This window comes from Pleurodeles waltl, chromosome 6 (genome assembly GCF_031143425.1).
Source record: "Pleurodeles waltl isolate 20211129_DDA chromosome 6, aPleWal1.hap1.20221129, whole genome shotgun sequence".
NCBI lineage: Eukaryota > Metazoa > Chordata > Amphibia > Caudata > Salamandridae > Pleurodeles > Pleurodeles waltl.
This window is the reverse complement of record NC_090445.1, coordinates 326,004,463-326,025,105: the sequence shown is the minus strand read 5'-3', so window position 1 is coordinate 326,025,105 and position 20,643 is coordinate 326,004,463. Positions and strand designations below refer to the sequence as shown.

The 20,643-nt window shown below is 44.8% G+C and overlaps 1 protein-coding gene across 1 annotated transcript in view; it reads right to left on the bottom strand.

Annotated features, from left to right (window-relative positions):
• Window positions 1-20,643, bottom strand: part of IPO4 (importin 4) — a 1,872,953-nt gene that overhangs the window by 1,545,909 nt on the left and 306,401 nt on the right. Inside the window, exon 6 of the mRNA XM_069238173.1 lies at window positions 9,608-9,787. Within this exon, the coding sequence (XP_069094274.1) occupies window positions 9,608-9,787 (180 nt within the window). The remainder of the gene's footprint in view (window positions 1-9,607; window positions 9,788-20,643) is intronic.

Sequence of the window (20,643 nt, the reverse complement as noted above, 5' to 3'; positions counted from 1 at the left end):
TGGATTCTGCTTTGGTTCGAATAAGGGACACATGAGAAAATAACATTAGGTATAGGACAAAGGAATTCAAGGGACAGAGGGAAATAAGAGAAGCGGACGAGAGAACAAGACAGGAGAAAAGGGGAATGTCTGCAAGTCAGTGAAATGAAATAAAACTTCAAGGAGAGACACAAAATGACAGGAGGTATAACAGCAAGGGTGATATAAGGTCACAGGGGAGGGGAGACAGGATTGGAGGAGGAATTTGTAGACAGAGAAAGATGGGAAAAGAGGAAGAAAGGAAAAGGGAGAGACTGAGCGAAGGACATTGGCAGAATGAGAGACACCAAGGAGAGGAAAAGAAGTAAACTATGAGAGAATGAGGAAGAACTAGAGAGAGGAGCAACAAAGTGATAGCAAGAATTTGACAAGTGTATACAGCAAGTAAGAAATTGTTATAGAGACAGAGAACGAAAGGCATTTGCAGTGAATTCCTGTAGCTTTTCCAGATTCAAAGCACTTCTCCACCCACAATACACACAAGTCATCATGAACCAAGCTGTATGCTATCCCCAAAGACATCCAGACAGTCTCCTGGATGACAGCCAAAAGAGGAAGACCCCTGGTTCCTTGAGTGTGAATAGAAGCCTCCAGGCATTAAAGATGCACATGGTTCTCTGACTCATGGCTTCTAATAATACAAGACATTCAGGACCTTTTCGTGGGAGGCACAGAGTAAGGGACCAATAGGTGACTAACCAACTAAGGCACCCGAGGTAGAGAAATGTAAAGGCCTGAAGATCAGGTGAGACCACTTGTGAGTGAGCTGCAGTGGAATAATGGTGTGTCTAGTGGGCTGTCTAGTTTTGGTCGTGCTAATGACCCCATAAGCTAAGAAAGCTAATTTTATCAGAGATTTCTCCCAAAATTATTCTCTATAATAAGCAATGTTTCATGAAAGGTCATTATACACAAATGTGGGCCATTTTTTCTTTCAATGCCTGGGCCTAATTTTGTTGCCAATCCAACCCTGTGCCTAGCGTATGGTGAACTTATAGAATGGATGTGTCAGCCCAAAAGGCTTGCAGTGTTTACAGACCACAGTGCTAGGCTGGGGGAAGTAAAGGATAAGTTACTTACCTGTAAATCCTAGTTCACCTCCATGGGTATCCTCAACAAAGTCAAACACTGAATATTCCCGCCCATGTGTGGGGGACCCCGGAGCACATATGAACACACGTGTATATGTATCAAATATATATAAAAAATAATAATTCTAGTAGGCAATATTAGTGTATTTATATCACATACATGTGTAAGCAATAATGCAGTCTATGTTGAGAAAACAGGCTAAAAACTCTTTATTTTTTTGTTAAGTTTTTTATTTTTTAAACTCTTCAATTGTAGAAAAACCCTTTCTGTAATCAAAATAGAGAGCATAGAAAGTATAAACAATCCACTGTAAAAGAAAAAAAACTACATTGAAAATAAAGAAGCATTATTAGCCAATAGGCTGCATGCAGGTTAACACAGCAGAACCAAAAAAAATGGCACCCTGCCTTTAAGGCCTGGAGACCTCCAGTATCCCACCATGCCTCAGGGGTGAGAGTGAGGTGACAGTTGGTTCACAGTTAGGTCAGTATCTTTTTTATGGTGTTAAGAAGAAATGGATTAGACAAATAAGTACTGCTGTACCTCTAAAAGTACGTCCGGGGAGGAGGGTGAGTTGTTTATGACTGACAAGGATACCCCTAGAAGAGAACTAGGATTTACGGGTAATTAACTTTTCCTTCTCTTCCAGGGGATCCTTATCAATAGTCAAACACTGAAGAGATGAGCAAGCCCTTCCCATATCCCTGCGGCCGGAGTGAAAAGCACAGGCAGTCTATTTGTCTTAGTTAAATACATTTCTTAAAGCCAGACGCACATGAGTGTCTGTTTTAGCATCTGAATCTAGACAGTAATGCCTTGTAAAAGTACGCACAACTCTCCATGTTGCGGCCTTCCAATTTTTGGAGATGAGTACATTCTTAAGAAGGACTATCGTTGCTGCTTTGCCTCTTGTAGAATGAGCTTTAGGTTTGGCAGCCAATTGTTTGTTAGCTAATTGGTATGTAGTCACAATACATGAAACTATCCATCTAGAAACTGTATGTTTTGAGGCCGCCCGGCCTGTTCTCATGTGTCCATAGTTTACAACTAAGCAATCAGATTGCCTGATGCCCTTAGTCTTATCAAGATAAAATTTTAGTACTCTCTTCAAGTTCAGGGAATGCAATGCTCTCTCTCTGCCAGAGTAGCCGGTTTGGGAAAAAATGTTGGAAGCGATATAGTTTGATTAATATGGAAGTCCGAAACCACCTTAGGTAAAAAACCCCAGCTGGGTCTGTGAAACTACTCCTATCGTGAAAAACTGTATAGGGTTCTTTTGAACAGAGAGCCTGAATGTGGCTGACCCTTCTAGCTGAAGCAATGGCAACAAGAAAAGCTGTTGCAAAGAAGCTTTGTGGATGGGCTCAAAGGGAGCAGCCTTAAGTCTAGACAAGACCACATTCAATTCCCATGGAGGTGAAGGTGTTCGAATTGGTGGAAAACATTTTTTCAAACCTTTAAAAAATCCTTAACCACTGGCATAGTAAAGAATGACTTTTGTGAGGGCAATTTACGATAAGCTGTAATGGCAGACAAATGTACCTTAATAGATGAAAACTGCAGTCCTGACTTCGCAAGATGGAGGAGGTAGGGCAAGATAACCTCCACTTGAGCCAGGATAGGATTGAAATCATTCTGTCTGCACCATATGTAGAGTCTCTTCCATTTCAACACATAGAAGCATTGTGTTGATGGTCTTTTGGACTCCTTTAAAATAGCCATGCATTCCTACAAGAAGCCTTGATGTCCATACTGCAGTAATTCAGGAGCCATGCTGTCAAACTCAGCGAAAGGAAGGTTGGGATGTAGTACTTTCTCCTCTAATCTGTGGAGAAGATCCAGTCTGCAGGCAGCCTCTAGTGAGGTTTTTCCGACAACTGAAGGAGATCTGTGTACCAATTCTTTCAAGGCCATTTCGGGACTATTAGTAGCTTCCTGGCTTTGGACCTGTAGAGCTTGTTGATCACCATGGGTATTAGGGGAATGGGTGGGAAAGCGTAGAGAAATTTCCCTGACCAATCTATCAACAGGGCATTCCCCTTCATCCCTGGTCGGTAAAACCTGGGTGCGAAGTCTGGGCATTTTTTTGTTGGTTTTGTCGGCAAACAGGTCTAATTGAGGATGCCCCCACAGATAGAAAATGTCTGCTACGCTGAAGCACCCAGTCTTGCGAGTCTGATAGATTTCAGCTTAGGGAATCCGCTTTTGTGTTTTATTCCCTCAGCTGGTGAATCGCTGTGATTGACAGCCTCCTCACTAGTAACCAGTGCCAGATGGTTTATGACTCTTGAGACAGAGGGTGCGATCTGGTTCCCCCTTGCCTGTTCAAATAGTACATTGTGGTCATGTTGTCTGTTTGGACTAAAATGGATTTGCCCTTGATCGATGGGTAAAACGACTTGAGAGCCAGATGAACTGCCCTCAGTTCCAGCAGACTGATGTGGTATTTCTGCTCCTTTTTCGACCAGAGGCCTTGCGTTTGGAGAGGACCCATGTGAGCTCCCCAACCCTGTAGTGATGCATCCGTTACAATGGTCTTGGTAGGAGTGCTCTGATGAAAGGGAGCCCCGACTAACAGATGCTGTAGGCGAGTCCACCAGTTCAGTGATGTTTTTGTTGCCGGTGAAAGGATTATTCTGTCTTCGCATCTGGCTGTAACATCTTACAGATGATCTTCCACTGATCTTCCAAGTTCTCCTGAAGAGGACTCATGTGTAATCTGGCATAGGGGACAATGAAAATGCAAAAGGACATGGAGCCCAGTAGAGACGCTATTTGTCTGACTGTAGGTCGTAGAGAGTGAATAATTGTGTGACACTTCTGAGCTATTGATAATAGTCTCTCCTCCGAAGGATACACTCTTTCTAGATTGGTGACCAGCATTGCCCCTAGGTAATGAAGTCTCTGGGTTGAGTTAGTATGGACTTTTGAAGGTTGACCTGCAGACCTAGATTACTGAAGGTGCCCAAAGCGATCTTGAGGTGATTCAAGGTTTGCTCTGCAGTGCTGCCTTTTAGTAACCAAATGCCAATATACGGGTAAATAGAGATATTCTTTTTTCTCAAGTGTGCTGCTATTGTTGCTACACATTTGTAAAATGTTCGAGGAGCTGATTTTAGCCCAAAGGGTAGAACCCTGAATTGATAATGTTCGGATGCAACTACGAAGGAAAGGAATTTGCGGTGTTTTACTATAACTGGGATGTGAAAATATGCATCCTGTAGATTTATGGAACACATTCAGTCCCCTTGATGGAGCGGAGGAAAAATCTGATGAGGGGCCAGCATTCTGAACTTTTCTTTTTGAATGTACTTGTTGAGATGTCTCAGATCCAAAATGGGTCTGAAAACCCAGTCTTGACCCTTCTTTTGTAATAAGAAATAGCGGGAGTACACTCCTTCTCCTTTTTGAGAAGGTGGAAGTTTTTCGATTGCTTGTTTTTGCAGCAGAATGATAACCTATTTTTGTAGCAAAGACTGGTGGAGACACTTTGCTTTTGCTGGTGTCACCGGATGAGAAGGAGACTTGACACAATGAGAATACCCATCCTCAACAATATTTGTTATAGTGTGCCACTCGTTTACATGATTTGCAATACTTCCCCCCCACTGGAGTGGTGGACAGAATTAGGGGAAGCGAATCCTCATTGTTTTCCCGATGTTTTGGGGGTAGACTGATTTTGCCTACTTGACCCGCGTGCTCTTTTGTAGTCTTGCTGGACTGATAGAACAGTCGTCCTGGTCGCTGCAGTGGCCTTTGAGACCAATGAGGGGTTTGAACCCTCTGTTGATATGGGCGCCGAACATATCGCCTATATCTTCTTTGATACTCCTTGCGTCTGTCTAGCCCTACGGCTCCAACTTCATTCTGGCCATCTCATTGTTGGTATGGGTACCAAACAAGGAGTTCCTAGTGAATGGCAGGTTCAGGATGCGATGCTGAGCCTCCTGTTTTAGACCTGTAAGGCACAGCCAGGATGACCTCCTTGCACATATGTCATGTGCATACCCCATAAGCCACTAAGTCCGGGCCATCTGCAGCTGCATTGATCACCTGGTTGGCTACCAGACTTCCTTCCTGCAGGGTCTCTTGGAAGTCCTGTCTATCTTCTCTCAGCAGTTTCTCTACGAACCTGTTCAGAGTCCCACAAAGAACAGTCATATCATCCCAAAAGTGCAGAGGCACTAGAAACCTTCATAAAAGCTGCAGAGGTACCGTACATTTTCCTGCCCAAGGAATCCAGATGCTTGCTCTCCTTATCTGGAGGGACTGTTGATGAGGAGGCCATCGAATGGGTCTTACAGGCGGCAGCTAGAATACCAGAGTCCAGTGGGGGGGTCAGCGCTAAGAAATAAAGGATCCTGGTCTGGGGCCTTATATTTGTTTAGGATCCACGCAGGCGCTGCACACAGGCTTGCTGGTGTGTGTATAAAAAAAAAAAAGTCCATACCTGGCTGCAGAATACCAGGAACTAGTGGTAACAGCTGCCTGGAAGAAGTACAATGGTGCAGCGTTTCAAAAATTACTGACTATTATGTAGTCGGTTCCGGAATGTCTATATTGAGCTTCTGGGCCCCTCAAACCAATACTTCCTTGAAAGTGGTTATATTGTCCACTGGAGAGACTCTTACTGGAGGAATATTTGTCAAAGTAGGTGAATAGTCTCTAATCGAAGACTCCGACTCTGTGGACCATGAAGGGGACCTGCGTCTTTGGTGACGGGATCTAGAGACACAGGATCAAGAGACCCGGGATCTTGACCTTCGCCTAGATTGTGATCTACTCCTTGTGCGCGACCGTGAAGGACTGCATTGTCGTCGTGGATCAGGCTGGTCAGAGGGTACTGTCGTCCGTTTGGCAGGAGTTGTTGGAGATGGCTTTCGTGGAAAGGGAGCTGAGGGAGAATATAGCCTTGAATATTGCAAATCTGGAGATCGCTGAGCTGGTGTTTTGTTAAGGCTTTCCAATCAGCTCAGAGATAGATTAGTGGGGGAAAGCTGTCCTTGAGATGAGACCCCTGATAACGCCACAGATTACCTACTCAGTATAGTGACCACTGAGTCCTGAGGAGGTAAAGTCGTCTCAGTAGGTGACGTTTGCCCTGTTGCTGTCTTCTGAGGAGAGCTAGGATGTTGAGAAGATATTTGTGATGCGTCTGTCAAAGGTGATGATTGTCTCAATGTCGAACGACGATGTAATGTCGACGGAGATCGATGAACCCTTGACATCGAATGTGACCCTCCTGACTTTTTAAGTCTCGACGTCGAATGCCTCGACTGAGACTGATGACCCAATGCAGGGGAATGCCTCAACGTTGACTGCCTCGACGTCGACTGAATGCCCAACGGTGGCGAGTGCCTTGACGTCAAGTGGTGTCTTGTCAGAGGAGACCTCGACCTTGCCCTGAGGTCGACTTTGACATTGGATGTTTTGACTTCAGAGGATCTTGACTTGTCCTTGACAGCGTATGAGCATTCCTGTGCTTACTCGGCGTCGATCGGTGAGTGGCCATCGACAGAGATCTATCCCGATGAGGGAGTTGTTTTCTTGAAGTCATGTCCCTCGACGTCATCTGACTCACTGTCGATGGAGGTGTACTCTATTCTTAGATGTCGCTTGGCGATGTTGATGTGACAACAGAAGAGATGACGTCGACCAAACAGGAATTTTCCTACCAGCTGACATCAATCTTGCTCGCCGCTTGTCAGAAGAGTTTTTGTCTATAGAGATCTTCTTATGAAGAGAGGAGGGTGACATTTTCTCTCCCTCATGTAGCCCATGCAGACAAATCCTCTCTCTATCTTTCAAAGTTCTTAGATTTTGACAGTGTTTTCAGGTCTCAGGACAGTGACTCTGTGACAAACACACTATGCACATTGAGTGTGGATCTGACTAGGCCTTCTTTTTGCCACAAGAAGGGCATTTCACAAAATGTCAAGGCATTTTCCACAGGAAAGATGTTGCTGTACTCCGGTAATAAGGTAAAACGTCGAGTAAAGCAGAGAAAAAATGTTTTCTGAATATTTTTCAGGCAAAAAAACTTTGAATAATGAGAGCTCAATGCTCCAGGATCCACACAGAAGGAGCCGGAAAAAAAAGTGACCTAACTGTGAACCAACTGTTACCTCACTCTCACCCTTGAGGCATGGTGGGATACTGGAGGTGCTCAGGGCCTTAAAGGCACGGTGCCATAAATTCTGCTGTGGGGTAACCTGCATGCAGCCTATGGCTAGTAATGTTCCTTTATTTTCTATGTAGTTTTTTCTTTTACAGTGGATTGCTTATACTTCCTATGCTCTCTACTTTGATTGCAGAAAGGGGTTTTCTATAAATGAAGTTTAAAAAAAAAAAACTTCACAAAAAATAAAGCATTTTTAGCCTGTTTTCTCAACATAGTCTGCATTATTGCTTACATATGTATATAATATAATTGTACTAAAAGTCTCTACTAGAATTATTATTTTTTATATGCATTTGATACATATACATGTGTGTTTATATGTGCTCCGGGGTCCCCCGCACGTGGGTGGGAATATTCAGTGTTTATGACTTTGATGAGGATACCCCTGGAAGAGAACTAGGATTTACAGTTAAGTAACTTATCCTTTTCTTCCCCCAGCCTAGCACTGTGATCCGCCAACACTGCATGTCTTTTTGGCTGATACATCCATTCTATAGTTCGCTGTACGCTAGGCACAGGGTTGGATTGGCAACAAATTAGGCCCGGGCATTGAAAGAAAAAATGGCCCACATTTGTTTATAATGACCTTTCATGAAACATTGCTTAGTATAGAGAGTAATTTTGGGAGAAATCTCTGATAAAATTAGCTTTCTAAGCTTATGGGGTCAGCAGCACGACCAAGACTAGACAGCCCACTAGACACACCATTATTCCACTGCAGTTCACTCACAGGTGGTCTCACCTGATCTTCAGGCCTTAACATTTCTCTACCTCGGGTGCCTTAGTTGGTTAGTCACCTATTGGTCCCTTACTCTGAGCCTCCCACGAAAAGGTCCTGAATGTCTTGTATTATTAGAAGCCATGAGTCAGAGAACCATGTGCTTCTTTCATATCTGGAGGCTTCTATTCACACTCAAGGAACCAGGGGTCTTCCTCTTTTGGCTGTCATCCAGGAGACTGTTTGGATGTCTTTGGGGATTGCATACAGCTTGGTTCATGATATCTTGTGTGTATTGTGGGTGGGAATATTCAGTGTTTATGACTAATGATGAGGATCCCCTGGAAGAGAACATTTTTTCCAAGGCATCCACACCTCTTGGATTCCATGCCCGGTGGAGTGGTAGGTAATGGGCAAAAATTTACTCTGAAAGTGGAGGCTTGGACCATTAAGCTCTCAAAGGTGGGATGCTGGGTGAAGAAAATTGGGGTCTTCTGGGATGGGGCAAAGGCAGCAGACAATTGGCCTATTCAAAGGAGCCCTTGTGCATGGTTCGGAATAGGTCCTGAATAGGACACCCAGGATGGCTTTGTTACAGTGGAAAAGCGGTTCAGATGTGGTCATTCCGGCTGAAGCACCTCCATCCAGACGTTCGTCTTGACAGTCACAGTCACCTTGGTTGCCGCCCTACACCACCACAGCAAGTGAGCCTCCTTCCTCTGTAGCAATGGTAAGAGGAGAGACCAAACCAGTGGGTGCAGGAGACATTGGCAATAGGGTTGGCATCGGTGTGAGTTTAGGTGGCTCGACCAGCATCGGTCCAGATCCGTCCATGAATGCGACAGCACAACTGGTGGACGGCGGACAGCCTGCTGGTTTAAGACCAGTAGGGGCCCTTTCCGAAACCGCAAAGCCTGAAGGCCCGGCAACAGGGAGGGGCTATCCAAATTTGTGGTGCATGGCATTATAAAATTCAGTAAGTTGGGCAGGGTTGCTCCGCAAGGCATTTTCTGGCAATGATTCTAGCATGTGAATCCACAAAATAGCCAATGTTATACAAAACTTTTTTTTCAGTCACTAATAGCTTTCAATTTTGCAAATCCGCATATATTGTTTAAGTAATTGAGAGGCAATTCACTTTGTTTTTTAAGGTCTGCTTGTTGGGTTCAAGAATAAAAACAAGACCAGAGCCATGAGGTTTTTAAAGCTGCTGTCTGTAATGAACACAACAAGACTGCAATTACTATGTTCAGCATCTGTTTAATTATTTCATGAACAGGATGATGGCAATTGTAAAGTTCAGCAGTGCAGTTTGGGGTTATCTTTATGGAAACAAGACAGTCACACTAAGAGGCTGTTTACCAAGAGGAAAATACGGCTTGGAATTAGGTTTCCCAATGGATAGAAGCCAATTATCAGTTAACCTGTACATACAATATTATTCCAACCCAAAAGAGGAGCAAATGTATTTAATAATTTTTTTTAAAAACACGTCAATTATAGAAGTATTTCTGGTGAGAAATGGTCATCGAAGTAGAGAAGGGGGTAAGCGTGGATGAAAAAATGTAAAGTCTCACCATTTCGTCCTTGCCCATGTACTGTGCCATGACTGTTATGGCTTGGATAGTGTAGAAGAGAACAAGTTTATTCTCTGTGTCTTCCAGAGTATGGTGGAATAGCTGCAACAAGTCCCGGAAGTGTGGCTGGAATGCTTTGGTGCAGGAATCCAAGGCTGTGCTTAGAACCAAAAGACCAACCTGATGTGGAAAAGGCAGATACATAAAGCATCAATGGAGGTAACATGAAGACTCGCATGAGAGGGTTCAATCTTAGGCCACAATAGAGAATGAAGGGGAGAAAAGCAAGCAAATGAAACGTTACTCACTGCAGGAGCTCATGCACTCCACATTCTGGTGCCCCTTCAGTTTTACGCATAAAATATCCAAATACATTGGTTAGTACCATGGAGCAGATGCAATATTATTTAGAACACCGAGCTAGGATGTCCGAGAATGGATGGCCACAACTAACCTCCAGGTCCATCACCTTCAAATAATTATTTATAATGTCAGTCTGCCGCACTAGGTCTGAGTGGACAAATGCTACAGCCAGGATGGAAAAGGGAGCATTTGCTTGCTTGAGAGATACAAGAGTTAAGATACAATAGTTACTATATTAAGTAAGAATAGGAATTAATTACCTGTAACAACTGGTTTGCAGCTTATAGTGCGGTAGATCTTGTTATTTCCAGGCTCCTGCCACCTAATGTTGGACATGGATGCTGCAGGTTTTTCTTCTTTTGAAGTACAGGTTTTAGCTTAGAGGTGGCTCATGATCCCTTTCGGAAATGCCTAGTTTTGCAGGACATAGACTCCACCTTAGAATGTGCTCACAACATACAGGTGAGTGCAAGTAGGTGCAGTGGTACGAATCAGAACAGCGTGTTGTGGTGCATTTAGTACAGTCAATGTAGTACTTGAGGGTCCTTTTAACATTTAAAAGTCTGTAAAACGCTTAATCCAATCGACAGAGGTTGGGAGTAAAAAAATGTTAACTCAATGGCTTTGTTTATCAAGAACCAGGAACGTGACCTTACATAGAAAAAAAAAAAACCTAAGGCCGACACAATCATTTTGTCCCTGAATGAATGGCACCTCCACTGTTGGGACTTGTAATTCACTAACTCTCCATAATGCAGTGAGACTAGGATGAAAAGGCCACTTTCCACGACAAACTGCAGTAAACGAATAAAGTGTAATAGTTCAAAAGGTGGCCCCATGAACCAGTTAATAATGTTACTGTCCTATAAGGAGAATGAGGCTGTTCAGGGGAGAATGACTCCTAAGACATTCTATAAACGCTTTATCAACAGATATCTTGAATACAGACTGGTGTTGTCTATTTCGCAGCTAAACTGCCACAGTGGCCAAACTAACCTTAACTGGCGAGTATGCTAGCTCTGCTTTTGTTGATATAGCAAACATCGGACAGTGGCATGCACAAAAGTCCATACGGGCTGCTTTGCCAAGTCTGGCAAAGGAGTGAACAAATTATTTCAAATATCACAATGGTCTTATGACCCTCCTTAAGAAAGACACTGCACCCTTCTGGGAGTGAAGGTTCCCAACTTTGAGATTTCAGATGTAAAGTTGCAAACGTCAGTGCCCTGAGATTGGGGTGTAGTAGCCAACTATGATGCTGTGTGACTAGGTCTGTGCAGAGGTAGTTTTTCTTGGAAATGTACAGGCACAGTAGCAAGGACCAGATTTTCCTCGCCTAGGTGGGTGCAATCAGTCAATGAACTTAAGAAGTGCCTGCTACATTTTCCATACTACATACATGATCGGTTGTTGTGAACCTGGAACCAATGCTGTGGCATTTTTGGCTCTTGAGTGGCAAAAAGCTCAACTGCCACGGTCCCACACCAGTGGAACTACTGTTGCAGTATTAGGGTGGGCAGCTCCCATTTGTGTTTCTTTTAATGCATCCTGCTGAGCAGGTCTGGAAAGTCATCACACATCCTTAGGAGATATTACACCAGGGGAATGACTTATCGCCCAGTGGCAAACAGTCATCTTGGAGAGCTGGGGAAAGTCTGTAATCTCTCTTGTTCCTGGATGTAATACATGGTGGTTATGTTGACTGGAAGACCACAATCTTATTGTGAAGTGCAAGTTACTTACCTTCGGTAACGAAATATCTGTAGAGACATTCTAGTTGCAGATTCCTTACCTTAGATTTATAGTCACTGTGATGACGTCAGGAGTAGTACGTAGATGCCGCCTTCATGCAGAGACGTCAGTTTCTTTTAACAACTTTACACGCCAAAGCACAGGGACGCTAAGAACATTGGTGCGCCAAAACTAAGAATCTGAAGGGGGAATCCCTGTCCCTAGAAATCAGTTCTCAAGTGGGGAAGATGGGTGGGTCGGTAAGGAATCTGCAATTAGAATATGTCTCTACCAGATATTTTATTACCGAAGGTAAATAACTTGGACATCTGATGGAGAATTTTAGTTACATATTCCTTAACAAAGAATAGATACCCAAGCAATGCCATCCTCAGTGGTGGGCTGCAAACCAAGATCATACTTGGAAGTCCTGCAGGACCAAACGACCAAAATAGCCGTCCCGATGGACCTGACTGTCCAGGCAGTAGTGTTTAGCAAATGTGTGCAGGGACGCCCACGTAGCTGCCTGCCAGATATCCAGGACAGGAACTCCGCGTGCTAAGGCAGTGGAAGCAGCAGCTGCTCTGGTGGAATGAGCACGCAGGCCCTCAGGGGGTTGCTTCTTGATGCAAAGAAGTACCCATCGAGAGAGGGTACGTTTTTGCACCACCTTCCCTTTTTTCGCACCCACATACCCGACAAACAGTTGATTGTCCACCCAGAAATCTTTGGTACGATTAAGGTAGAACGCCAACGCTCTTTTTGGATCCAAACAGTGGAGTCTCTCCTCCTCATGAGAAGGATGTGGGGTGGGGGGGTGTAGAAAGTAGGTAGGGTGATGGCCTGGCTTACATGAAAAGGTTTAACCACCTTTGGAAGGAAGCCTTAGTGCCCAACACCACTTTGTCAGGGTGCACAGGCAAGTATGGAGGTTTGGACGAAAGGGCTTGAAGCTCAATCACTCTGCGAGCAGAGGTGATGGCAACAAGAAAGACAGTTTTGAAGGTGAGGAGCCATAAGGGACAATTGTGCATCGCCTCAAATGGAGTACACATTAAATAAGTAAGGGTACGATTGAGGTCCCACTGAGGCATGATAAATGGAGTGGGAGGAAAAAAATGTGTGAAGCCTTTTAGGAATCTACTCACAATAGGAGATTTAAAAGGTGAGAGCTGATCAGGTAACCTAAGGAAGGCCGAAATGGCAGATAAATACCCTTTAAGGGTGCCCAAAGCAGAGCCCTGCTGGGTCAAAGAAAGAATGAACAAAAGAACCTCGGATACAGGGGCAGAGAGGGGATCAACAAATTTGTTGGTGCACGATGCCACAAATTTATTCCAATGACAGGCATATACAGTTTTGGTAGAGGGACGCCTGGCTGCCAAGATAACATCGCAGACTTCGGGTGCAAGATCAAAAGTTGTCAACTGTTGCCGCTCAATCTCCACACATGAAGGCAGAGGTTGGACAGGTTCGGGTGGAGAACTGTCCCCTGTTGCTGCGACAGAAGATCCACCCGAAGAGGCAGCCTGAGTGGAGGATCGATGGACATGCTCAATAGCTCTGGATACCAGACTCTCCTTGCCCAGTCCAGAGCCACTAAGATGACTTGAGCCCGGTCGTTCCTGATCTTCTTGAGAACTCTGGGCAGAAGTGGTATAGGCGGAAAGGAGGCCAGAGTTCCACTCGAAACAAAAAGCGTCTCTGAGCGAGTGCCGCCTTGGAAACGCCAACACGCAAAACAGCTGACATTGCGCGTTCTCTGCAGAGGCGAACTGATCTAACCAAGGCTCTCCCCACTGCTGAAAGAGACCTTGCACCACTTACGATGGAGACGCCATTCGGGATCGACGGATGAGTTTGTCCGCTCTGGCGTTGAGAGAACCCACCAGATATTGAACCACCAGGGTAATGCCCTGATGTTCCAGCCATGTCCAGAGGAGTAGTGCCTCATGACAAAGTGTCCAGGACCCTACTCCGCCCTGTTTGTTGCAGTACCACCTGGCAGTAGTATTGTCCGTGAACACCTGCACTACTTTCCCTTTGAGAGAGGGAAGAAATGCTTTCAACACAAGCCTGATCGCCCGAAGCTCCAGAACACTGATATGAAGCCCAGACTCCACCGGAGACCAGAGGCCTCTGATCTCAGCCTCTCCCCATCTGGCCGCCACAACCCAAAAGTGACGCTTATGTCACTATAGATAGAGCTGGTTGGCGAAGGGAGAGGGATCAGCTGTGGACCCAATGCGGATTCGAAAGCCACCACTGCAGGTCTTTCGCAGTCCCCTCCGAGATCTGGACCATGTCGGAGAGAATCCCCTGATGCTGCGCCCACTGGAACTTCAAGTCCCACTGCAGAGCCCGCATATGACATCTGGCATGTGTCACTAGCAGGAGGCCATGAGGCCTAGCAGCCTCAGGGTCAGTCTCACCGAAATCCAAGACGGAGGCTGAAAGATCGGAATCATAGCCAGAATATCTTAGACTCGCTCTTCGGGAGGATAATCCCTAAACTGCACTGCGTCCAGAACAGCTCCGATGAAGGGGAGCATCTGAGAGGGAGTCAGGTGTGACTTTGGCATGTTTATAGTGAACCTCAGCGTGTGCAGGAGGTTCGCCGTAGTCAGAAGGTGGGAAACGACTTTCTGTGGTGAGTCCGCCTTCAACAACCAGTCATTGAGGTAGGGGAAGACTAATACCCCTAACTTGCGGAGATGAGCTGCAACCACTGCCATCACTTTCGTGAACACCCGAGGGGCGCTGGTAAAGCTGAAGGGGAGCACAGTAAACTGAAAGTGTTTGTGACCTACCACGAATCGTAGGTAACATCTGTGGGCAGGCAGGATGGGAATGTGGAAATAAGAGTCATGCAAGTCCAAAGCTACCATCCAGTCTCCTGGGTCCACGGCAGACACAGCCTGAGCCAGGGTGAGCATTTTTAATTTCTCCGCCTTGAGGCAGTAGTTTAGGTTCCGAAGGTCTAGGATAGGACTCAAGCCCTTGTCCTTTTCGGCACCAGAAAGTAGAGGGAATAACAACCACGACCTACTTCGGGCACAGGGACCTTCTCTATAGCTCCCTTGTCAAAGAAAGCTGCGACTCCCAGGCAGAGAAGTGCCAAATGATCCTCTGGGAGGTGGCTGAGGGATGGAGGCATGGCTGGTGGAGCAGATTCGAAAGCAAAACCCACCTGTCCATAGTGATGGATTCCCAGTGGGGAAGGTGATGGTGAATCCTGCCGCCAACTGGATGGGAGCGAGGGGACGGAATAGGAGGATTTGGAGGCTGCAACGGGGCAGAGGTGGACCGGGCAGACCTCTGGTTTCCTGTCCCACACGGGATTCTGCGTCCCCAGCCATGCATCGGCTGGACAGCATGGATGGCAAGTGTGGCTGGGCGGAGGACGCAACAGGGAGCCCTTTCTGTGGCCAAAAGTGGACTACGGGGGTGAGGGGCAGAAGGGCAGAGAAAATACCATGGGACGGAGTCGTATCCCTGGAATACTTGAATCTCTCCAAGACCAAGTCCGCTTTGTCTCCAAAGAGACGAGAGCCATCAAAGGGCATGACCATGAGGGACTGCTGGACATCCCCAGAAAAACCAGAACTATGGAACCAGGCTTGGCGTCTCACGGACACCATCATAGCAACCGATCTGCCCAGAGAGTCGGTCGTGTCCACCCCACAATGGACTGTGAACTTCGCTGCATCTCTTCCATCGTTGACAACTTCGGAGACTATAGCACGGGCCTCCTCTGGTATCTGCGCAGGACTTGCGCAACCGTATCCCACTAAGAGTGGGTATAGCGGCCCAAAAGGCACGTGGTGTTCACAGACCGCAGTGCAAGACTGGAGGAAGAAAACAACTTCTTCCCAAATTGTTCCAGCCTTTTTGATTCCCTAACCGGTAGGTGCGGAAAGGAATGCGCCTGAAGAAGAGGAAGCCTGGATGACAAGACCCTCATGCATGGGGTGTTGGGAGAGGAATTTAGCGTAGTTTGGTGCAGGCAGAAGGTGGCGTGCGATAGTCCTATTCACAGGAGCCCCTGTGTTGGGTTTGGACAAAGTATCAAAAAGGACATAGGTGAGGGCTTCAGTGAACGGCAAAAGGGGTTCGGATGTGGAAGCCCCTGGCTGAAGCACCTCTGGCAGGAGATTGGACTTGACCTCTACAGTAGGAAGGTATTTTGGGACAAAGTCCTCTTCAAGATACACTCCATTACCAATGTTTCATTGCCCAGCTACCCGTTACTGATACTTCTAGGGGACCCAGGTGAAGACCGCCTATACCTCGTGGGCAGCCGTGTCTCACCTCCTTCTAGCCACACGTTTGAGGGTGGCCCAGATGTGGAAACAATTCCAGGCACCTTCGCACAACATGTGGTGGGGGAAAATGTAGTCTATTTATGCCATGGAAAAACTAACTACCATTGTTCATGACACAGTCTCAAAATTTGATGCAATATGGCGCCCTTTTACCACTTGCATGAAAAGATCACAGAATGCAGGAGGGATACAGCTGACTATGTCCAAAACCTTGATGGCATCAGGTGTTTGTGATATGGCTTCTTCCGAAGCTGAGCGTGAGATGGCACCTGTTGAGCAATAGGACTAGTCGCTCGCACATCCCTATACATTTTTTACATATTTGGAGGGCAGAAGAGGAGTCAACAGCGCATGTGTAATAGACCTGTGCTTTTATGGTGTTGACTATTACTGACGATATCTTTTCAGACATGTCTAAGCTAAAATATGTGTCTTTTTTACTTCAAAACATAATATAAAGTTGTGAAGGAAAAGAAACATAGCCTGGTGGTACCTGTAACAAAGTATCTTGAGAAGCCTAGTCACAACCATTCAGAGACAATGAGATTGAAGACCACACCTTGAGAAGCCACCATCCTTTGGATTTCAGGAACTTTCTGTGCAGGACTAATAACCTTAGATGAGCCTCAGGCAAGGAGGAGAGTGCGTAACATGAATCTATGAAAGCAACTAATACTGGAGAAACTGTCTTTTCAGGTGTGTACCATTTTTCTTCTGCAGTATTTGACATTTCACAGATTCACATGCTTGAATCAGAGTAACCAGCAGCACATAACATTGAGAGTGAAATTAGACAATGAGGGAAATTAAAGCAAGGCTCACCCCAATGAAAACAACATCACTGCTTGGCCAAACGCTGCATCTTTTTACACTACCTCTTCCAGACAGTAATATTGTACTAAGCAGTGTGCTTTCTTCTATACTGCCACTCTGAACGCCTGTTGATGGCACTGCAGGAAACAGCAGTAGGTGCCACAAAACTTCAGGCAGATAAAAATGTCACACTACTGTGCAGTGGTCTGCCCGCTTTTGCATTCCAAAATCAAATAGAAGATGAAGCCCAGCAGGTTATACTCATTATTTAAAAATAACTTCTTCCTGTATAGATCCGTCTTCAGGTGATCTGATTTCACAAAATTTTAAGTCGTGGCCAAATAATTTTTCAGAGATAGATTATATATATATATATATGGAAAATATCACTTACCCAGTGTACATCTGTTCGTGGCATGAGACGCTGCAGATTCACATGCTGTGCATTATCCTGCCATCTAGTGTTGGGCTCGGAGCGTTACAAGTTGTTTTTCTTCTAAGAAGTCTTTTCGAGTCACAAGACCGAGGGACTCCTCCCTTTTGGCTCCATTGCGCATGGGCGTCGACTCCATCTTAAATTGTTTTTCCCCGCAGAGGATGAGGTAGGAGTTGTGTATATAGTAAAGGTGCCCATGCAATGGAGTAACTATGTATGTACATAATGTGATTAAAAGTGATATATATTTACAAATGTACAAGTTTTATCAACATATAATATATAGTTTTCATCAACTTAAACCGGCTACAGGCTCCCGGGGAGGGCGCATGTGAATCTGCAGCGTCTCATGCCACGAACAGATGTACACTGGGTAAGTGACATTTTCCGTTCGATGGCATGTGTCGCTGCAGATACACATGCTGTGCATAGACTAATAAGCAGTTACTCTCCAAAAGCGGTGCCTTAGCCTGTAGGAGTTGAAGTTGTTTGAGATAATGTTCGTAATGCTGCCTGTCCTACTGTGGCTTGTTGTGTTAACACATCTACACAGTAGTGTTTTGTGAATGTATGAGGCGTAGACCATGTGGCTGCCTTACATATTTCTGTCATAGGTATATTTCCTAAAAAGGCCATTGTGGCACCTTTCTTTCTAGTAGAGTGTGCCTTTGGGGTAATAGGCAGTTCTCTCTTTGCTTTATTATAGTAGGCTTGAATACATTTCACTATCCATCTGGCAATGCCTTGTTTGGATATTGGATTTCCTGCATGAGGTTTTTGGAAGGCTACAAACAATTGTTTTGTCTTGCAAAATTGTTTAGTTCTATCAATGTAATACATTAGTGCTCTTTTAATGTCTAATGTATGCAAGGCTCTTTCGGCTACTGAGTCTGGCTGTGGGAAAAAGACTGGGAGTTCCACTGTTTGGTTTAGGTGGAACGGTGATATAACTTTTGGTAAAAAGTTTGGATTTGTGCGTAGAACCACTTTATGTTTATGTATTTGTATAAAGGGTTCTTGTATAGTAAATACTTGTATTTCACTTACTCTTCTAAGAGATGTGATAGCTATTAGGAAGGCTACTTTCCAGGTTAAGTACTGCATTTCACAAGAGTGCATGGGTTCAATGGTGGACCCATGAGTCGTGTTAGTACAATATTGAGGTTCCATGAGGGAACTGGTGGTGTTCTTGGGGGTATGATTCTCTTTAGACCCTCCATAAACGCTTTGATGACTGGGATTCTAAAGAGTGATGTTGAATGTGTAATCTGCAGATAGGCAGATATTGCTGTGAGATGTATTTTAATGGACGAAAAAGCTAGATTTGATTTTTGTAAGTGTAATAGGTAACTTACAATGTTTTTTGCGGACGCATGTAGTGGCTGAATTTGATTATTATGGCAGTAATAAACAAATCTTTTCCATTTATTTGTGTAACAATGTCTTGTGGTAGGTTTTCTTGCTTGTTTAATGACCTCCATACATTCTTGTGTAAGGCCTAGATGTCCAAATTCTAAGATTTCAGGAGCCAGATTACTAGATTGAGCGATGCTGGATTCGGGTGTCTGATCTGTTGTTTGTTTTGAGTTAACAGATCTGGTCTGTTTGGTAGTTTGATATGAGGTACTACTGATAGATCTAGTCGTGTTGTGTACCATGGCTGGCGAGCCCAAGTTGGTGCTATTAGTATTAGTTTGAGTTTGTTTTGACTCAATTTGTTTACTAGATGCAGAAGGAGTGGGAGAGGGGGAAAAGCTTAAGCAAATATCCCTGACCAACTCATCCATAACGCATTGCCCTTGGAGTGAGGGTGCAGATACCTGGACGCGAAGTTTTGGCATTTTGTGTTTTCTTTTGTTGCGAATAGGTAAATTTGTGGTGTTCCCCAGCTTTGAAAGTAAGTTTGTAGTATCTGGAGGTGAATTTCCCATTCGTGGGTTTGTTGGTGATCTCGACTGAGATTGTCGGCTAACTGGTTTTGAATTCCTGTGGTGTATTGTGCTATTAGGCGAATGTGATTGTGAATCGCCCAATGCCAAATCTTCTGTGCTAAGAGTCACAGCTGTGTAGAGTGTGTCCCTCCCTGTTTGTTTAGGTAATACATTGTTGTCATGTTGTCTGTTTTGACAAGAATGTGTTTGTGGGCTATTAACGGTTGAAATGTTTTCAATGCTAGAAATACTGCTAGAAGTTCTAGATGATTTATGTGAAGTTGACTTTGTTGAGCGTCCCATTGTCCCTGTATGCTGTGTTGGTTGAGGTGTGCTCCCCACCCTACCATGGAAGCATCTGTTGTGATCACGTATTGAGGCACAGGGGTCTTGGAATGGCGGCCCTTGGTTTAATTTTATAGGATTCCACCATTGAAGCGAGGAGTGTGTTTGGCGGTCTATCAACACTAGATCTTGAAGTTGACCCTGTGCTTGTGTCCATTGTTTTGCTAGGCACTGTTGTAAGGGCCGCATGTGTAGTCTTGCGTTTGGGACAATGGCTATGCATGAAGACATCATGCCTAGAAGTTTCATCACAAACCTTACTTGATAGTGTTGGTTTGGGTGCATGTTTAGTATTACATTTTGGAATGCTTGTACCCTTTGTTGACTTGGAGTGGCAATCCCTTTTTGTGTGTTGATTGTTGCTCCTAAGTATTGTTGTATTTGACACGGTTGTAGATGTGATTTTTGATAGTTTATAGAGAACCCTAGCTTGTGAAGGGTTTCTATGATGACCAAGTAAGGGAATACGTGCATGTGCTGCCTCCTGATATGAGCAGCTACTATCGCAAGGCATTTTGTGAATACCCTTGGTGCTGTTGTTATCCGAACGGTAACACTTTGAATTGGTAATGCACGCCTTGGATTACAAACCTATTTTCTGTGGGAAGGATGTATGGGTAAGTGGAAGTAAGCATCTTTGAGATCTAATGCTGACATGTAGTCCTGTTGTTTGAGCAAGGGAATCACGTCTTGAAGTGTCACCATGTGAAAGTGATCTGATTTGATGTAAGAAAATTAGTTACTTACCTGTAACTGCAGTTCTCCAGTATTGGTATCTTTCATAGATTCACATGCTTGAATCATCCCCGTCGTCGAGGTGGGAGCCTCACGGTAAACTTAAATATATAAAAAGCAGTAAGTCAGTAAAAATAAAACCAGTAGGCCCAAGTAGGCCTCATAAGGTATTTTACAGTCTATCCACTTTGTTTTGTGAAAAGACCCAAACTTGAGTATCAACCAATCAGGATTCAGCCCCTCCCAAACACTCCCAACAGAGGCTGAATTCCCTCAGATTTTCTATTAGGGGTGTGAAGTTTAATATCTGTATAATAGGGGAGCCTCTGAGGGGAGGAGGGTGGGTCGCATGTGAAT